The sequence below is a fragment of the Akebia trifoliata genome, chromosome 2 (genome assembly GCF_017979445.1).
Source record: "Akebia trifoliata isolate Shusen 1 chromosome 2, ASM1797944v1, whole genome shotgun sequence".
In the NCBI taxonomy this organism is placed as follows: Eukaryota; Viridiplantae; Streptophyta; class Magnoliopsida; order Ranunculales; family Lardizabalaceae; genus Akebia; species Akebia trifoliata.
Window position 1 is genome coordinate 15296395 of NC_141376.1, and position 20083 is coordinate 15316477.

The 20083-nt window shown below is 34.0% G+C and overlaps 1 protein-coding gene and 1 long non-coding RNA gene across 4 annotated transcripts; both read left to right on the top strand.

Annotated features, from left to right (window-relative positions):
• The first annotated feature begins 8639 nt into the window (after positions 1–8639).
• Positions 8640–14038, top strand: LOC147409752 (uncharacterized). 3 transcript variants are annotated; one of them, XR_015175374.1, is made up of 6 exons: positions 8640–9046; positions 9534–9888; positions 11940–12120; positions 12210–12308; positions 12482–12556; positions 12750–14038. It is a non-coding gene; the product is annotated as an uncharacterized LOC147409752 (long non-coding RNA). The 3 variants fall into 3 exon arrangements; XR_015175375.1 differs by lacking the exons at positions 8640–9046; positions 9534–9888 and adding an exon at positions 9895–11550; XR_015175373.1 differs by lacking the exons at positions 8640–9046; positions 9534–9888 and having other exon boundaries at positions 9895–12120.
• A 46-nt stretch (positions 14039–14084) lies between these two features.
• LOC147409753 (kinetochore protein NDC80 homolog) lies at positions 14085–15000 on the top strand. Its single transcript, XM_086459670.1, has 2 exons — positions 14085–14196; positions 14363–15000. The coding sequence occupies exons 1-2, from the start codon at positions 14176–14178 to the stop codon at positions 14591–14593; spliced, it is 252 nt and encodes an 83-aa protein (XP_086315796.1). The 5' UTR covers positions 14085–14175; the 3' UTR covers positions 14594–15000.
• The last annotated feature ends 5083 nt before the right edge of the window (positions 15001–20083 follow it).

The window sequence follows — 20083 nt, forward strand, 5'->3', positions numbered from 1 at the left end:
ATCATGCATTTTCAACGTAAGTCAACCAGGTTAACAAATTGACCTGATGAGTTTGTTTTATTGAGTTTTGAGGGTTACTCACATCAATCCAATCAAGTAAAGTTAGCTTGGCCAAATTTGAAGGAGTCAAACTAATAGTGGGAGAGTTCAATTTGGATTTTCCAACTTGTAGTTCTCATATATGTGGGAGTACCACAATTGTTTCTAACTTGAAGTATTTATTTAGGGGTAATTTTGATTAAAATTTACCAAATTTACAATTCACAGCCTAGAATCATGTTTGGTTGGTATTATTATTTCTTAAATTACTTAACCATATCATAACAATATAAAGTGGCGTGATATATAGAAGTGGTTTGAGACCATGAAGGTCACTATGGTAATAACAATTAGAATTGTAAGTTTCACCCTTTTATTTGTTATATTTAAATAAACCCACTAAACTTCACTTGAAATTACAAATAAACCCCCTTTTAAAAAAATACCTTTACACATGTCACCTTATTAATGGATTAAATTAATGAATACAATATTAAAGGGTTGAGATCCGTTGACTCCTAAGAATGAATCGTGACAAAAAACACATAATCCCAACCCTTTGAATACAAAATTCAATGATTAAGATTTATAAGTATTTTGATAACACAAATCTCAAAAATACTTATCCCAAAGATAAATTTCAACCATTAGATTTTACATTTAAAGGGTTGGGATCATGTGATTTTTTCACAAGACATTCTTAGGAGTCAAGGGATCTTGACTCGGTATTAAGTCTAGTAGACACTACTTTCTAATTAATTGAAACATAACTATAAATATATATTATTAATTCATTTACTTAATATTTAATTATCGATATTATATGTTATGATTATTAGTTTTTTCAGGGTGTTACGTATGGACCCACTGAGGTAGTTCCTTCGCCAAATTTGACCCACACAAAACTATGGACAAAAGTACTTGATCTGTCTCACTCAATATTTGACCAATTTCTTCTAAAAAGTTATTATAATACTTTTTGAATACTTGGCTGACAAGAAATGTTTTCTCGGTTGCAATAAGGCGTCGATCCTTCAATATTAACTCTTATAGGATGATGTATATAAATTAAAGCTACCCATAACAGATACACAAACACATCAAACAAGAAAGAAAGAGAGAGAGAGAGAGAGGGATGGAAATTATTAAGGAAGATGTGGTGAGCTTAACTAAATCCAAGTAAGGTCCAACATTTGAAGAGTGAGAAAGGCATGGTTTTAAATCTCGTCCGAGACCGAGATGACCCATCCTATATGTCTCGGTCTCGGTCTCGTCCACCACAGGGATGGCTTGATAAGTCAAACGTATCCCACTAGTTTTTAAAACGGATTGAACAATTTACACAAAAGTTGATCACGTTTTAGGTCAACATTTATAATTTATACACTTAGTCGTTTTGCTGTTTGGTCTTATAATTTATACATGCAGTCTTTTTCGTTGTCTTTTCTTAGACATCATTTATTTTATCCTTGAAATCTGAGAAATCCTTGGCCACATCTACTTGAGGTGTGGATACCAAATTTCTTATATCAGCACCTCCTTTTTAGTTTTTCTGTTGAAAGGGCCTATGATGGTCTATAAAGATTGCTCGACATCGTTTGATTATATCTTCTATGATAAAAGTTCTTGCAAGTCTGAGGCCTCTTTCAGGAAAAGAAAAATTAAAAAAGTGGTGTGTTGACTTAGTAAGGGAATTTTTTTAGTCGTGATAATCCGACCTAGTAAGGGAATTCTTAGACATCATTTATTTTGTCCTTGAAATCTGAGAAATCATTGGCCACATCCACTTGTGGTTTGGATACAAAATTTCTTATATCTTCACCTCTTTTTTTGCTTTTCTGTTGAGAGGCCTATGATGGTCTGTAAAGATTTGCTAACATTGTTTGATTATATCTCCTGTAGATGCTAGTTTTCACTCTACCTCCAGATGCTCTTCCTTCTTTTAGAAGCTCGACTGGACCTGCAAATAAGTCCATTCCGACGATCAAGTTAGATTCTGTAATAATTTCTTTTGTGTGTCTTACTCTATCTTTTCAGAGAAAGGTAGAAAGATCCAACCCCCTTCTTCATCTATAGAGACTCCCCTTTATAGGGATTTCATTGATCGTTTTCTGTCCTATCCCCTGAGGTGATTCAAAGTAGTTTACTTACTCTCTAATGTGTCAGTTGCAGGGATAGTTGCAACTGCTCTGACAATCCTGGAGTAATCAGAACTGATCTGACACGGTATGAGTTGTCAAAGCTGTCAATCAATAGCACATCTGTCAGATCCATCTTACCGATCCACACTAACCTTTGATATCTACGGAGCACTTTATCCGAGCTACTTGATGGGTTGGTGGTGTACGCTCGAGCTGAGCATCCATGCGTCCGAGCTTCAAGTCCATGCTTCCGAGAATCGTTCGAACCACATGTCTAAATCCAAAACTTTCCCCCCACATCTTCCATGATTGAAGTTTTTACAAGTCTGAAGCCTCTTTCAGAAAAAGAAAAAGTGGTGTGTTGACCAAGTAAGGGAACTTTTTTTAATCATGATAATGTGATGCCCTCCCATCCCCCTATGCCTCCATCGTAGAATAATTTTTTTTTTTTTAAACCTTTTGCAGTGCAGCTCAGGGTGGTCAGTTGCTCCGATCAAGGCTGGTTTTAAATTAAACGATGTCGGCAAATCTTTGCATATCATCATAGGCCCTCTCAGCAGAAAAGCAAAGAAAGAGGTGCTGAAATAAGAAATTTGGTATCCAGACCTCAAGTAGTTATCGCCAAGGATTTCTCTGATATCAAGAACAAAATAAATGATATGTCTAAGACTTAACAGAGAAAAGACCGCGCGTATAGATTTAAAACCATGCCTTTCACTATATGCTCATTTGTTTAAATTCTACTTTTGTGTAAATTGTTTAATAAAGAGAAATTTTGTGATCAACTTTTGCCGGAATTTCGATTCTGGCTCACTGATCATTTTAATTTCCAAAACATGAACAATGAGATTATAGGTTTTTCAAGTGATGATCTCGTAGGTTTCAAGTGACTGTCTCGCAGGTTCGCTACTTTATTACATAAATCAATGACATTGTCATTTTGCAATATATATATATATGTACTCCAATATAAATTAAAAAAGGGTCGTGACGTGACAGACTCAAGCATCGGAGATGTGCATTCCTCAAGATCCACAACCGTGCTTACCCATAAAAAGGTGCAGGTTTGTATCCCGAGTAATGCAAATCTAAGGTCCCCGAGCCTATCACATCAGGGGTGCCGATTGAGTATCCCATGTGCCTAAGTCAGATTATCACATTCATTAAAAAATATGACACAAATTCCATAATAATAATAAAAAAGTCATAAAATTTGATATAGAGGCACGTGGATACAAATGTAAATAAGATAACTGTATACATTATATTGTTTTATATGCCTTTACATGGTGCATATCTAAGTCCTCCTAACTAATATCATAACTTGTCACTTTGGTGAAATGTCTCTCAGGGCGATCGTTACCAATGTTGAAGCTGGAAGTGTGCATGAAGCTTCTCTTACTGGTCCTCAAGCGTAAGTGAACCATTTCTACTCATTACCAGTACTCATCATTATATATAGGGCTTTCAATGGGCCGGTGCGGTTCTTAAATGAACCAGCCCTAATAGGCTCTTAAAATCCTAGTCTAAACACAGACTGTTTAAAGTTCGGGCTGGGCCAAATAACAAAATGTCTAGATCCAAGTCCGGCTAACAAGGTTTCGGGCCTCTATATGGGTTGGACCACTCTGTAAATTTTGCATATGTTTTTTTTATTATAAAATATTAAATATATAGATTAACAAGCAACCTGATGGGCCAGGAACCCGTCACTAAACATGAATTGGGCCATGCTGGACAAGTCCAATACATAAATGAGCCTAAATAACTACAATAACCAAATGACCAAACCCAGTCCAGGCCAGGTTGGACCATTCTAAATTGCGGCCACGTTAACAACTGCTACAAGGGCGTTTTTATTATTTAAGTCCACAAATGGTCAGCTGGCTGAAAAGAGTGTTCCGCGTGGCACTATTGTATATTGGTACAGCCAATGAAGAATGTGTAATTATAAAAGCACCCTATGAATTAATAAGGACAACCCAAATCGTAGCCAATTTTTTTTTATCTTATATGGGTAAAAGATTTTGAAATGAGCAAATTTTTTGTGATGATGATCTATATGGTCTAAAGATCATTCTCATCAAAAATTAGCCCATTCCAAAACTTCTAACCACGTCAAAAATGATTTCTAAAAAAAAAAAAAAATGGACGATTTACGGTTATTGAACTTGTTTTGATGACGTTAGAAGTTTTGGGATAGGCTGACTTTTGATGAAAATGATCTCCTCATTGTAGAGATCATCTTCACAAAAAATTAACTAATTCCAAAACTTTTAACTTATATAAGTCAAAATAATTTGGCCATGATGTGGGTTTATTAATTTGTGGGGTGCCTATATACTTATCTATGAGATATAAGAGGTAATATTCTTTTAAGTATAAGGGCATATTTGTCCGTGCCCCAAAAAACGAAGGGCATACTTGTCCGTGCCCAAAAAAAATGAAGTGCTTGCCGCTTCAACTCTTTTTTTCAGAATCAAAATAACGTTGAATTTTTTTCACTTATTTTCAACAATAAGCATTGAAAGTATGAAGTAAATAAATATGCTATTTTGACAAAAAAGTGTTAATTTTTTTTTCCAGCAATAAACGTTGAAAAATAGTGCAAACAAACACCGCCTTACTGTTTTATAAAATAATGAATTTTTCCCCATTTATGTAAAATGTTTTAATTCCAAAAATGGCATATTTACCATTTTTATATTAAAATAAATAGTGCTCCAAAATGGCAATTTCACAACAACCAAAAAAAAAAAAAAAAAAAGTCGACCTTTTTGAGAATTTGGTTTAGTAACTCTTGATTAGCCTGTCTAAAAGTCAAAGTCAAATGATTGGTAAATGCAGAATTGGAGCTAGGCCAGTACATAGGAAAACCTTACAAGAAGCTCCTGCAACAGAATTGCCAATCGAAACCATTCGCTTCTCATCAAAGCTAAGTTCAATTCAGCCCCCACACACAAGACAGCTCAACCATCACTATCCTACGCCTAGAGGATGGTACTATCATCAACACTAAGGTGAGTAAGGGGTAATGGAATTCATGTAGCCTCATAAATATAAAATTTTCTTTTGACCATATTTTTGAATGTTAATATGATATAAAATATGTATATATATATATAAGGGAATTGGGTTTGCTGACCTGATAAACTTACCCAAACCAAACCAATCGAAAAAAATAAAATAAAGGTAAGAGCCATGATCTTGATCCCACAAATGTAGGGTTAGGCTAAAAAATTGGGATTGGACCAAGGCCTAACAATGCTTAACTCTACTCGCCCTGCCCGTCAGTATATCTTGTATGTGTATATTATGTATGGGTGGTGTTCAAGGGCCAACTTTTTGGCAAAACATTTTTCAAAACATGAGTTAGAAGTTTTGGAATGGGCTGATTTTTGGTGAGAATGATCTCCTCACCGTATAGATCATCCTCACCAAAAATCAGTCCATTCCAAAACTTCTAACTCATGTTTTGAAAAATGTTTTGCCAAAAAGGTTGCCAAAAAGTTGGCCCTTGAACGTGACCCATTATGTATAGTTAGATGCTTTATAATGTAATAAATAAATAAATAAATAAAATGTATGACAAAATAGAGAATTTTTTAGTATCCTCTTCAATCGAAATTAGGTTTATGAACCTTGATTGAAAGTTAATGTCCCTTGTTTTATGAATTGACTGTGAAATTTTGATTTTATTCGAGTTTTGATTTAGTAATTTAAGCTGTTGAAGGATATTTTTAATGAAATTAAATTTTCACCATCAATTCATCAAGAAAAACGACCTTAACTCTCAACCAAGGGGGTAAACCTAATATTGCCAATTTTGCAGGGGTGTTACTAAAATACTTTACAAAATAACAAGTTTTCCTTCAAATCAAACGATATTTTTATTTATAAAATCAATCCAATCTCGATCCAATTATGTTATGATGGATTTGGGCTTAGTCGTCTTAGATCCTTTAAAGCAGGTTTTGGCTGAGCAGCAAACCCGACCTAAATTGGCACATTGGGCTAATGATGTTAAAGCATCGTTGAAGGAATGGGATGCCCAGTTTTATGCTACACTACCTTAGTCTCTATGTGAGCTTACACAAGGTTTCTTTTTTTCAAATCAGCGACAGATTTTGATTGGGTGTGGCAATCCTTTGCCGCAAGATTTTCTAATTCAGTCAATTGGGTTTAAATAAGTTTATTCTTCAATGATTCTTGTTCTTTGCGTTTGCGACAATCATTTGCTCGATGTCCAGGTTTGTTTCACACATAAAAATTTCCCTTGAATCTTTTAAAATCCTTTCCTTTAGGATCCTGACTATCTTGATTGGAGATTTTCCTCTTTTTATTGTTGATGTTTGACTTATGCCTTTTATCCCCTACAACATTGGCCTTAAATTCTATAGAGTGATTTCCAACTCTTTTTTCACTCGAACGGTTGTTTTCTTCAATTATAAATCTTACAATCAAGTCTTCAATCTTCATTTCTTTACGTTTATGATTTAAATAGTTTTTCAAAATCTTTCCATGATAGAGGTAATTTTTCGATTATACATGTCAACTAAAAAGTATCATTAACTATCATGCCTTCTATATGAATTTCATGTAGGATAATTTGAAGATATTAGACTTGATTCATAACAACCTTGGAATCCATCATTTTAAAGTCAAGAAATTGACCAACAATGAATTTCTTCGTTCCAACATTTTCTTTCTTGTATTTTTTATCTAAGGATTTCACAGCTCTTTTGCAGTTTGGATTGTACTGTATACACTATACAATGTGTTGTCCAATTCATTAAGGATGTAATTTCAGCATATGAAATCAGAATGTTTCCAAGCATCGACATCAACAATAATGGTCTTGTTTATTTCGTTCTCTTGCATAACCGGAGCATCCTCAGTTAGAAATTTGGTTAAATTTATACTACAACATTTTTGACCTACAGCGGCGTTTTATAACAGCAGATCATTTTATCCGCCTATATATATACATACATATATATATATACATATATATATATATATATATATATATATATATATATATATATGTATATATATATATGTATATATATATATATATATGGACAGCGTTATTACGACCCCCATTACGACCCCCTTTGCGACTCACCGTTTGTCTTATATGGGCAAAAATATTTGGAATGGGCTGATTTTTTGTGAGGATGATCTCTGTGATGAGGGGATCATCCTGGCAAAAAATCATCCCATTCCAAAACTTCTAACCCCATCAAAATTGATTTACAAAAATTGGACGGTCTGTAATGTTTTAACAAAAATCGGACGGTCTAGAAGTTTTGGAATGGGATGAATTTTTGCCAGGATGATCTCCTCACCATAGAGATCATCCTCACAAAAAATCAGCCAATTCCAAACATTTTTGCCCATATAAGACAAAACGGTGTGTCGCAAAGGGGGTCGTAATGAGGGTTGCAGGAACGCGACCCTATATATATATATATATATATATTGCAGCGGATAATTCTATCCGCCGCGATAGATACCCCCGCAAACGCCTATCCTGTATATTCAATTCCTATAGCAGCGGAACAGTTTATCAGCCGCTACAAAACCCAATTTTCTTTTATATAAAAAATTTGGTTTAGTGAGTTTTGCTTATAAATTTTTTTAATTTAATATAGCAGTTGATTGGAAAATCTGCCAGTAAAAAATCAATTTTTTTTTAAATATAAAAAGTTCAGTTAATGTATTGCTCTTTATCAATTTATTTTAAATTGAATATAGCGGCGGACTACCATATCCGCCACTATAAAATGAATTTTTTAGATATTTAGTGAAAATTGAATATAACAGCGGATTAATTTATTCGCCACTAAAAAATCAATTTTTATTTTTTACTTTTTTAGTATAAAAAGTTATGTTAATGAGTTGTTCTTCATCAATTTATTTTAAATTGAATATAGCAGCGGATTATTATTTCCGCCGCTACAGAATGAGTTTTTTTTAAATATAAAATATTTTATTTTAGTGAGATTGAATATAGCAGCGGATTAATTTATCCATCGCTATAGGGACTAGCAAAAAAAAAAATTGTATGTATATTTTTGCAGCGGATCCTTTTATCAGCTCCTATAGGACCTATGTATTGGGCAAAAAAAAATTTCCATCCAATTTATTTGCAGCGGATCCTTTTATCCGCCCCTATAAGACCTATGCATTGGGAAAATTTTTTTTTCCATCCAATTTATTTGCAGCGGAACCTTTTATCCGCCCCTATAGGATGTGTGCATTGGGAAAAGAAATTTTCCATCCAATTTATTTGCAGCGGATCCTTTTTCAGCCCTATAGGATGTATGCAATGGGAAAAAAACAATTTTTATGTGTAGCGGATAAGAAAAGCCGTCGGTAAAAAAATACTTAAAAAAAATTTGACGAAGAGGAAGTCCGCGATTTTTCTTCCCTCTCGTTTCGCTATTACAAGCCGTTTCTCCAAACTAATTTTAGACGAGGAAGATCGAGTGAAAACCATTTTAATCTCACATTCCAACAGGAACGAACAAAACAGAACGAGCCCTAAAGCTTGAGAGAAATTTTCACCTTCAATTTTGTCATCTTCGATTTCTCCCATCTCCAATCGCTCACCATCTTCGATTTCAAACCCTAACGAAGCTCATTTTTTATCCTCACAAAACCCTAACAATCTCTCATCTTCGATTTCAAAATCCTATATGAAATCAGGTATTTCAATTTTATTTCTTCCATCTTGATCTCGTTACACAGCGAGGAGCTACTTAGAAGGAGCGAGTGAGGATCCTCTGCCGAAGAGCCCTAAAAAATACTCTAATCTTCTTCTGATCCACCATTTTCATCAAAATCCTATTTGAAATCAGGTAAATCATCTGTTCTATCAAGATGTAAGCATTTAATCCCTCTTTGATTTATAATTCTTCTGTGTGTAAATCTGATGTATTTTTCAAATTTAATGTTTTTTGTTTTTTGTTTTTTGGTGCAATTAGTTAGAGTTTTAGGTCAGTAACAAGATTCATCTTTTAAAATCTAATAATGTTTCAATAATCACATAAGGATTCCATTTATTCATTTATTTTTTCTCTGCAAATTTTGTGTTTTTTTTCCCCAATTTTATGAAGAAAAATAAAATCTGTGAGTCAGAATTTTAGATCAGTAATGGTTCATACTATACAATCTAATATTGTTCCACAAATCACACAAGAATTCCATTTATATATATATATATATATATATATATATATATATTGGTTGAAGTTAGACTTTGAGATAAGTAATTTTACAATCTAATAATGTTCCAACATTCACTTAAGAATTCAAAGAGAATTAAAAATTTCCACATTGATTCAGGTGGAGTGACTTCCATGGATGACTTCTTGAAGGAATTCTTTCCAAAAGTTTATAGGAGGAAGCAACAACATCTCCACGAAACGGATTACTGTAAATATAATAACCAGATTCTTCCGCTGTGTTTGCATGTCAACTATTGGTGGAGGAAGCAACAACATACAACTATTGTATGTCAGCATCCCTGATGTGGTGAAGGAATCAGCCTCTTTACATGTCTTTGGATTTAGGAAAACCTTCAACTCTACAGAAGGAGCGTGGTTCTTTGTTTGGACAGGGCATTCTGACTTCTAACGGAGCAATATGGGCCCATCAAAGGAAAATCGTAACTCCAGAGTTTTACATGGAGAAAGTTAAGGTAATTTCTTACTCCAAAGGGGTATCCCATTCCTATAACATATGGTATCTACGTGGCACATTTTGGTTGGAGATTAAATACATCGGGATCCGTTCCATGTACAAACCAGCTTGGTTAGGAGCCCGATATGTTTTAAACTCCTACCAAAATGTGTCACGTAGATACAATAGGAACAGGATACCTTACTGGATCCTGACTTTTCAATATATATACATCGTAAGCTCTAGATTGTAATAGCTCTTGGACCATGCCCTTTGTGGTGAAACTCCTAATCTATGTTACTCATATGCATGAGATTCTGTTTCTCTTTTGTTTCGCATCATTTTGATGACCATCAATATATGCAACAATAATTTGAGTTTGTCTTACCCATCCAAGTTCGCCACACAATTATCTGTAGCCATGATGTGAACCATTAAAATATTCTTCATTATATATTGTGTTGATATATATATATATATTGTGTTGTATGTAGGGCATGGTGAACCTAATGGTGGATTTTATCTCAATGCCACACAAGAAAAGTGGAATAACTGGCGTATCTATGACTATGTTGTCAAGGAGTTGCCGAAACTTCTAAGTAAAATTTTTGAGCAACTTGACACATCACGAGCATCCATTTTTGGACATTCAATGGGTGGTCATGGTGCTTTGACAATCTACTTGAAAAATCTAGACAAGTATCACCTCATGCAACAAGCCAAGAACTCTTCGAGTAGCAATCCTATCTTGGATTTCTCCAAAATCTTAAGATTCCAAATTCTCAGTGAGGAAGAAAGATTGTTCGAAAAAGAAATAATCTAGTTTCCTGACTTTAGACTTTAGACGTGTTACCAAACATAGCCTAATAGTATCTTTTTGTAAAAAATCTTGAACTTTTGTTTAGAAAAACGAGATATGGTTCCTAAAAAGGTTTTCCTTGTGAGGAGTTGGTATTTTACGGGGGAAATGTTCTTTTAGGTGCCTTCATGGCCCTCTAGACTTTGTAGTTTTTTTGTACATCATTTGTAGCTATATGCTTTTGTAAGTAGAGGTGTTTCCCTTTTTTTGTTCTCTTAATATAATACATCTTCACCTATAAAAAAATAGAAGAAATAAAAATAGAAGTTGTAAGAAGAAATGATATTTAGAACATGATATGAATTTGAACACGAGTAGGTTTAGATTGTTAGATTCAGCAATTCAGCAATTCTGTCTTTAAGGATCCAAAACTGACAGCACCTAAACTGTAAACTAGTAGGCACTTCTTCCACTAAAAATATATGAAGTCTTTGTGCAGAGCTAGATAGCATACTTAAGAAGAAAAAAGAAAAAGAAAAAGAAAAAGATAGCATACTTAAACTTACAACTTTTTTGGTTTTTTCGGTAAGTATTGAACTCACAACATTAATACAGGAATGAGGCAGGATCTATGGGTGTTCCCTCGACTTTCTTGAAGAGGGAAAGAAAGAAATATATGTTTTTAGCATACGCTAATTCCTTATTATTTTATTGGCTGAATTTTATGTCGTGGCTTTTCATTTTTCTGAATGTTTAGTATTATAATTAAATCATAGTATGTGGAATCCTCATTTGATTTGCATCTTTAAGTTGTAGTTTGCAGTTGAGATTCAGAATTCTAATTTCGTAAAACCAAAGAACGTGAAAGCTAGAGATGTTGATGTAAGTTGGTGATATAATACAAAATACTTTGGTTGCTTGGATATGTTCTTGTTTTGCAGTTTACATGATCTTGTCAATTTCTCGAAACATACTACCTAAATTTCAGCACAAATGGTACCAAGATGATAATATAAAGATAATCATTTAAGGAATAGTTTCCATACGATAGTGCTACAATTCATGTCTCCCAATAAATTCAAATTTTATTTTGCACTACCTATGTAACAAAGACATTAAGTTATCTGCTATTGAGAATCACATTAATTTGGTTTCATGATATCATTATAGTTCTTAAATGTGTTGGTGATTTGGTTCACCTTTTAGCTACTTCTATCTCTCAAATAAATGGCATTGTCATCTTGACCAATGGCATTGTCATCTTTGCACAGTCAGTTTGTTGTAATGTTGCTTCAAGACAATGTGTCAGACCGTGGGCTCCTCTCAACCAAGTTCAGAAATTGGTGGGGGCGAGGGAGAGGTTGATACCTTTTTAGATGGATTGGTTATTGATTGAAAATTGATGGCTTGGTTATTGGTTTTGAAGGATTAGCTGCAAGTCGACAGAAAGAGGTAAGTTGATCACACCCCTTGGTATGACCTTTCACCTTTTGACGGGCACCCATTGTTCTAAATTTGAATTTCGTCTGCTTTTCTTTCAGATATTCATGCCGAATGCTAGACTAGCTGCTGCGGAGAGCATGACCCATGATGTAATTCATGATTTATTGGGAGTAAAGTTGGATATGAGCAACTATGCTGTAAGATTCTGACTTATGCCTTATTCCTTAAATTCGTTCATCTTCATTGATATTTTCTATCTTTAACTTAGTTTGTGTAAACAGAAGAATACTGTGTTAGGGTCCTTTGTGCCATGTAAATCCAGTGCACTATCTTCCTAGCTGTGCTTACTACCTTCTACTTTTCAATCTAGTCACTCTTGGATCTTCAACAAGTGCACAAAATAACAAAGAAGGCTCAGTTCCACAGTGAAGAATCCCTAGTAAAGGTTAGATTTGCCGATTTTGCGAGAATTTTTTATTTATTTTTCTTTTTTCCTTTTTGTGTTATTGAGGGCTATTTTTGTAAAGGTTAGTTGTGATAAAATCCTCCAAATGTTTGGATTTTGGTTACCCAAGAGGTCTATTTTTGGTCTTGCCATCGTGTAGTAGTATAATGAACATTGGCTTGGTTTATGACAGGGGAGCGGATCCACGAGCTGTAGATAAGGATGATAAAGCTCCTTGACAGCATAAGACCCTAGCATTGGTAGCGGATATAAACAGAAAATTTTCTGGGTAGGATCATTGAAAGGGTGAACACAAGAGATGGGTAGTATAAATATGCAAGGTATGATTTTTTTATGCTAACATACTAAGGAAGATCTATTCTAGTAAGGTATAAATATGCAAGGTATGATTGGAAGATCTATTCTAGTAAGGTGGTGGGTGAGTGTGGGGTGGGTGGAGAAAAACAGAAAATTATTGGAAACTAATCTATTTTAGACGTAGGTGAAGACAAATAATATCTTTTTCTAAAATCTTAGACATTGTTTTTACGAAACCGATGTCTAAAGTAAACCATGTTTCCTGAAACATGTGCATGCAAATTATAAAATTTACTAGACCTTATCTAGTTATGTAAAATGGCAAAAAGAAGGTGATCATGAACTAGAATATTCACCATCACAAATTGGGCAATAAGAATAGCACCTCGTGATCCCTCTTAGATGCTCTCCCTGCATTCTCTCTAGTGCTTCAATCCTTATATCCTTCCATTGCATCTACCTTTCTTGCTCTCTCAACATTATTTGTTGATTCAATACCTTGCCTGCTAACTTCTGGATTAAGCTTTCCATAAACTTTTGACATTCTAAAGCGTCTCCATTACATCTCTCAATTTTCAGTTCTAGTTGATTTTTTTCGTCGCACACTAAATCTAGTTGCAATTGTAGAGTCATTGTTGCAAAATTGATAAGGAGTAGAAGAAGACCTTCATGCATTCAGATGAATCAGACATTAGGTATGCTGCCCAATTACACTTCCCAAATGTCAAAGATAACTGTTTCAAAATGTAGGACATTTTCATGGGTTGGTTGGATTTTCTCCATGTTCTTATTGACTTTGTTCATTTGGTTTAAATGTAGGACATTTCTCCTAATAAAGACTAATAAACTTTTGTAGTAACTAAAGTACCAAACTATAGAAGTTTGCAAACACTTTTTAAATACTAACTATATTCTTAATATCATCCTTCACTTTTAGATTCGGAGTAATGGATTTGTGATTATATGGGAGCATTTTTTGGAATCTCTACTAGAAAAGATACGGAGGAGATTGAGTATGTTTCTGTGCAGAAGAGGGCCCAGTGTTGGCGAGTGTGGGTGCATGGGAGGGTGTGCATGTGTGGGTCAATGTGCATGTAGATAGACACATATCGAGATGAAAACATTCCTTGACAAATATATGAATGGAGAAACATCAGGCCTAGACGAGTGGAAAGAATTCGGCTAGGCTCGCAAGTTACATTTTGTTTTCTTATGGGCATTTGATTGATGGCTGAGCAAGTACTGGTGCAAGTGTTGATTCAACAAGGCAGAACTTAGCAACAACCTTCGTTAATGCTTTCATGAATGCAGGTTTTGGTCAGGTAAAATATGTAATTTTAAAGGGATTTTAATGACTGTTAAGTATGTTTAATTACATTATTTGGATCGATATATTCAAGTTTGTTTTTCCTAATTTACTATTTTGAATGTAGCATTACTGGGAATGATAGAATGGGTTTACTGATTAATCCAAAAGTGTCTGTGCAGATCTCTGATGCAAAGTTGCAAGATGTGATCAAGCAAACAGATGAAGAAACCCAGATGTGTGCGCGTGAGCTCCTTTCTCTGGTTGATTCAATCTCAAAGTACAAAGAGTACATGGAATCAACAATTTCGCAAATGAAGAGGGATCTGTCTGGAACAGCCGGAGCTGTTGCAAATGCTTACGAGATCTCCTTACCAGCTGAGTTTGGTATGCATTCTAGTGTAAGCAAGTGAGTTTCAACACACACCCACTAGCCCATTTGTGCCTTTTATGCCATCTTAGGTAGAGAGTTTTCACATCCAATCAAGTAGATACCCAACATTTGATGATGATGTAAGTAGCCAGACCTTATATAAGCCTTTCTCACACATTTTTAGAGTCCTCAACCTTCACTAAAATTCTGTTTCACAAGTGCCTTATATTAGTCTTTAGGACTGCATTGCTTATTTCGTCAATTACATCTTTTGTTAAGACTCTTGTCTTGAAACATTTTCTTACTATTCTTATTCTTTTACTATAAACATGTGCAGTTCTTTGGTGATTTACTTATGTATTAGTGCGGGATTAATAAAAGTTAGTGTGGCAATAGCAGCTCTCTTATATTATTTATTTTAAAGTTTTCAATCTATACAGGTTGGAGGACACAGGTTAAATGTATATATATATATATATATATATATATGAAAAAAATTACAGCAGTGGACAAATTCCGTCTTTATATATTGTTTTTGAAGGATAAATAATAATTTTTATAAAAAAAAAGCGTATAGCAGCGGATTTTAATATCCGCCGCTATATGTGTTATATTTTTTTTAAAAAAAATTGACCTATTGCAGCGGATCTTAATATTTGCTGCTATATGTATTATATTCTATTTGTTAAAAATTCGACCTATTGCAGCGGAGCTTAATATCCGTCACTAAAGGTACTACCTGCAACAGCGGAATACATTATCCGCTGCTATAGTTAGCGACGGAGGAAACAACGACGGATCTTTGGTTCCGCTGCTCATCGCCGCAATAGCTTTTACTGGCGGAAAAATTACCTTTTAACGGCGGAAAAATCCGCCGCTGTAGATAAAAAATGTTGTAGTGAATTAATATTGTCAAGTAGAATAACATTTTTTGTTGCCATATTTTGAAATCAGTTTCATCGAACTTTTCAGGTTTCTCATGATGGTTCATTGTATGATTCATTATTTATGAAAATCTATTTCATACAGAAACATTAATAATATTGTCTTAAGATTGTTATTTCTATGATGTAAGATTAGAGAAAATAAATTAAAAAATGATGTAAAATAAAGTAAAAAAATAGCCTTAAGATAGATTTCGCCCCTGTGATGTGTTAGTAGTCTTTAAACGTTTATCTCCCAGAATACAATGCTTTACACGTGTATGAGACAACACTCCTAGTATACAAATACTAATGGATTTGTACTATGAAGGACATGCGAAAAAATATCTAGAAAACAAAAGGGCACTATACAGGTAATAACTCAAAAATTGAATGAATCCAAAATAGGGAACAAATGAGAATTTATATAATTAGAAGTGTTTCCTTGGATAGTCACCAAGACTATTGAAAAGTGTGCTTAGGTTGTGACTTTTCAAATAGACACACATGTTTGTAGAGTTTGGGTTGTGACTGTTCAAACAGACACAAATGTCTATAGAGTTGAGATGCCATTTGTGTCTTTTAGAACAGTCATGAGTTAACTCTACTTGAGTATTTTTGAATAGTTACGAATTGTAACTCATTAAGTTCAACTCAGTCTGACAAAGTTTTAGTAAAAGTGGGCCTTTCACACGTACCCAGGTGAGATTTACATATGAAGATTTGCACTACGCACACATACACACTAAGGTTTTTTGGACCAATGGGTCCAAATCCCTTTTAGAACCCATGAGCCCTCATGTGCGCGTTGGCTTGACTTATATCTTTCTCATACTTACTACATTATGTGAGAGCTTGTATAGAAGAGTTACACTCTTTAGTTGTTTTTATTTGATGTGGGACTAAAATTTTACACAACTTACAAACAAACCACTTTTCTCTTACTTTTGCTTTAACTTTTTCTTTCACTTCCATTCAAATATTAGGACTAATCTCACATTAATCCAATAATCCCCCACATGAATGGACAAAGTCGAAACTAGATAAGGAATACGATAAAACATTCTAAACCCACAGCGAATACAATAGAAAAGGTACTACATCAGGAGAAATAACTTATTCCTTTGAATTTTTCTTAATGAAAGTCTATTGGATTTACTAAACTAAGTAATGAGTATAAGTTTTGAACTATTCTGTCTTTCGTGTAAATCAAGATAATAGACTTCACATATTTGTTTTGTAATCACAGTAAGTTTTTACGGTTGTATTCATTTTGGTTATGAGCAATCCCAAATTCATGAGTGCTCTAAAGAATCTAGTCTTTTAATATTCTTATAAAATCGACTCAATTATATACTCACATAGGTGATATCATATTAAAAGTACCTTGTTGTACCTCACTTGTAAATACAAGATATATGCATAATTAAAAACTTAGTTTATCATAAACATTCACTTTAGGCAACACATAATGCATCACAAAAATGATTAAAAGAAAAATCTTCTTAGTGCTATCGATTGAGTCACTCACAACTAGTTTTCCTGTTGAACCTAGTCCATAGGATTTTTGATCGCTAGGTCAGGTTTGCATTGAGGTGACTCATAATTATAGGTTTTAATCCCATTTTTCTCGATGTATGATATATTTATTCTCTAAACAAACCTTTAGTTAGTAGATCCACAAGGTTTTCTTTAGACTTTATAAAGTCAATAGAAATAATTTCATTTGAGAGTAATTGTTTGACGGTGTTGTGTTTACGACATATATGTCGTGACTTTTCATTATAAATAAAATTCTATGCCCGAGGGATAACTGTTTGGTTATCACAATGTACACAAATTGTAGGAATAGGTTTATCCTATAAATGATGTCTAAGACTTAACAGAGAAAATATTGCATGTATAGATTTAAAATCATGCCTTTCACTATATGCTCATTTTTTTAATTCTACTTTTGTGTAAATTGTTTAATAAAGAGAAATTTCGTGATCAACTTTTGACGGAATTTTGGATTCTGGCTCATTGTTCATTTTAATTCCCAAAACATGAACAATGAAATTGCAGGTTTTTCAAGTGATGATCTCGTAGGTTTCAAGTGACTATCTCACAGGTTTGTTACTTTACTTTAGTAATCATGGTTTCTAAAAGAGTCGTGATAAATTGACGCTCTAAAATTGACTCTCTTTGTACATTCTCTGATGTGGCAGTGCATAGAACCATAGATCTTTTTCTTTGAGATACACAAGGAAAAAGATCAATGGTTCTGCTCACATGCCATGTCTAAGAGTGTACAAAGAGTGTCAGTTTATCGGTAGTCTTTTTAAAAATCGTCATCTTGGTATCGTTCAAATGAGACAAGATACCATAAATGAGGAGTTTATTTTTTCTCTCTTCTATTTTTTCTTCTTTCTAGTTCACAAGATTACTCATCTGAGTAATCATTCGTGAACAAGACGAGACGCAAAACCAAGATTTAAAACTATGGTCATAATAATTACTTATCATCCATCATTTATTCACCAATTTTTCTTATTATAGGCGAGGAGTTGAAAAAGGGAGACCCAGACTTGATACAAAAGAACGTACTAGAGAATTCGGCTAACTTCCCTCCAATGTTCTTAGAGATCGTTCGACATGCTGACCTATCCACCTTATCATGCGCTCCACTGATGTTTAGGTATCCTTGGGACCTTACACACAAACCCCTATGCAAAGGGAACATCACGGTTGCAGGTGATGCAATGCACCCCATGACTCCTGATCTTGGCCAAGGAGGATGTGCAGCGTTAAATGGAAGATGCGGTTGTGCTCGGCCAGCATATTGGGATCTTGTTTCTTCAACATGGACAAATTGTACCCCAAGAGGTTGCGGTGGCCATAGAGATGTATGTCAAGGAGAGGAGGTGGCGCACCACTAGTTTAATAGTAAGATCATATCTTTCAGGGTGGATTCAACAAGGAAAATCAGGATGGTTGATCAAATTCTTTAGAGAGAAAATCTTCTATAAGTATCTCTTTCATCGGGTTATTAAAGCATTACTGATTATGGGAAACTGCCTAGTGTTCCCTAGTGTTCCCAAATCCACTGAGGTTGACACTTGCAATAAGATTGATTAGGGTTATTTAATTTTAAATTTCATCATGTAAGGTTAGTTGTTCTTGTAACCTATAATAATTTATTTTCTTAATGTTTGTTGTATTGGAATTTAAAATGTAATACGGTGTATGTTGTTACACCAAATTATTAATTTCATTAATGTTATTGTTGAATTATTTTTGTTTTTTTATGTAAACCCTATTAGGGTTCTTGTAATTAGTTAGAAAAGATTCAATGAATTTTCATTCTTGTACACACATCAAAACTATTGGGTCGCATGGTTCCTATGTTAGACTCACTTTTATGATGATCCGATCGGGCTACACATTTTGAGTATTTTAATTAAGATGAATTCTAATAAGAGTTTGTCAAGAATGAGGAAACTCACTGACCGTTGAATTTTGGATAAAATCCTCGTTAGATTTTAATAACTTGCAAATGTTTCACTAGGCCTTCCAATTATAGGTTTTTAATTAGGTAATTAAACTAGTTAAATATGATCTTCTGCTAGATGAACATATAGGCTTTTCTAATTGGATTGAACTCATCCCCAACATTGGCTGTTGAAAATTTGATATCCTTGATCATGATAGGATACTCAGCGTTACTCTACTGAATTTGATGAGAATTCATTATTCAGCTTTCGACATCTTGTACCTAGGGTATTCCCTTGTGTGATGGAGTTTCAATTGAGATTTGTACCTAGTAGCTTATATTCATTTCTTTGATGATCGATGTGAAATTTTCGTGCACTTCATTAGGATGTCCTATGGTACAAAGTGAAAATGTTTTTGAACTTTATGAGCAATTTCACGATTTTTTTAAAATACTTTATATATAACAGAGTGTATACAATTTGCATTTCGAAGGAAATTTTCTTTTGTGCATACATTTATTATTTCTATATCTTCCAAAGATTAGCTGAGCACAATGTTTTCCGATTGATTATTCTTTAATTGAGTTCAACATAATGTTGTTTTAAGCCTCTTTGGAGATCCATCATCGCATAAAAAAAGCATGGGAAAATTAGTTTTATTTGTTAAAGACTGAAGAATACATACTTGAATTATACTTATTTGAACCGGCATGCTGGCAAGTTTTACTTCCTTCAATGGAAAGTAAACAAAGGGTTGCCTCTTGTCAACACAATCATTACTCAAAACTAGAAAGAAAGTTGATAATAGATATATATCACACTACGTGAAAACTGAAAATTTTGACAAGAAAATTCGATGGGCTGAGGCTCACGACCGTTGAAATTTATGTTGTTACCCTAGTTCCGATAGCTTAGAATGGCTGAATTTCTTCCTTCCTCCATTAATTTGACGGTTTCAACCATTAAAAAAAAAAAAAAAAAACACCGACAATGAAAATTTTGACGCTTTGGTCTGTCAAATTTTATGAAATTTGACAGCTTTAGACTGTCGAATATGGGGTTTTTTTTAATGTTGTGACAGTCACCATGCCACGCCCTAGTTTGTTTGTGCATATATCACCTTGAGAGAAAACT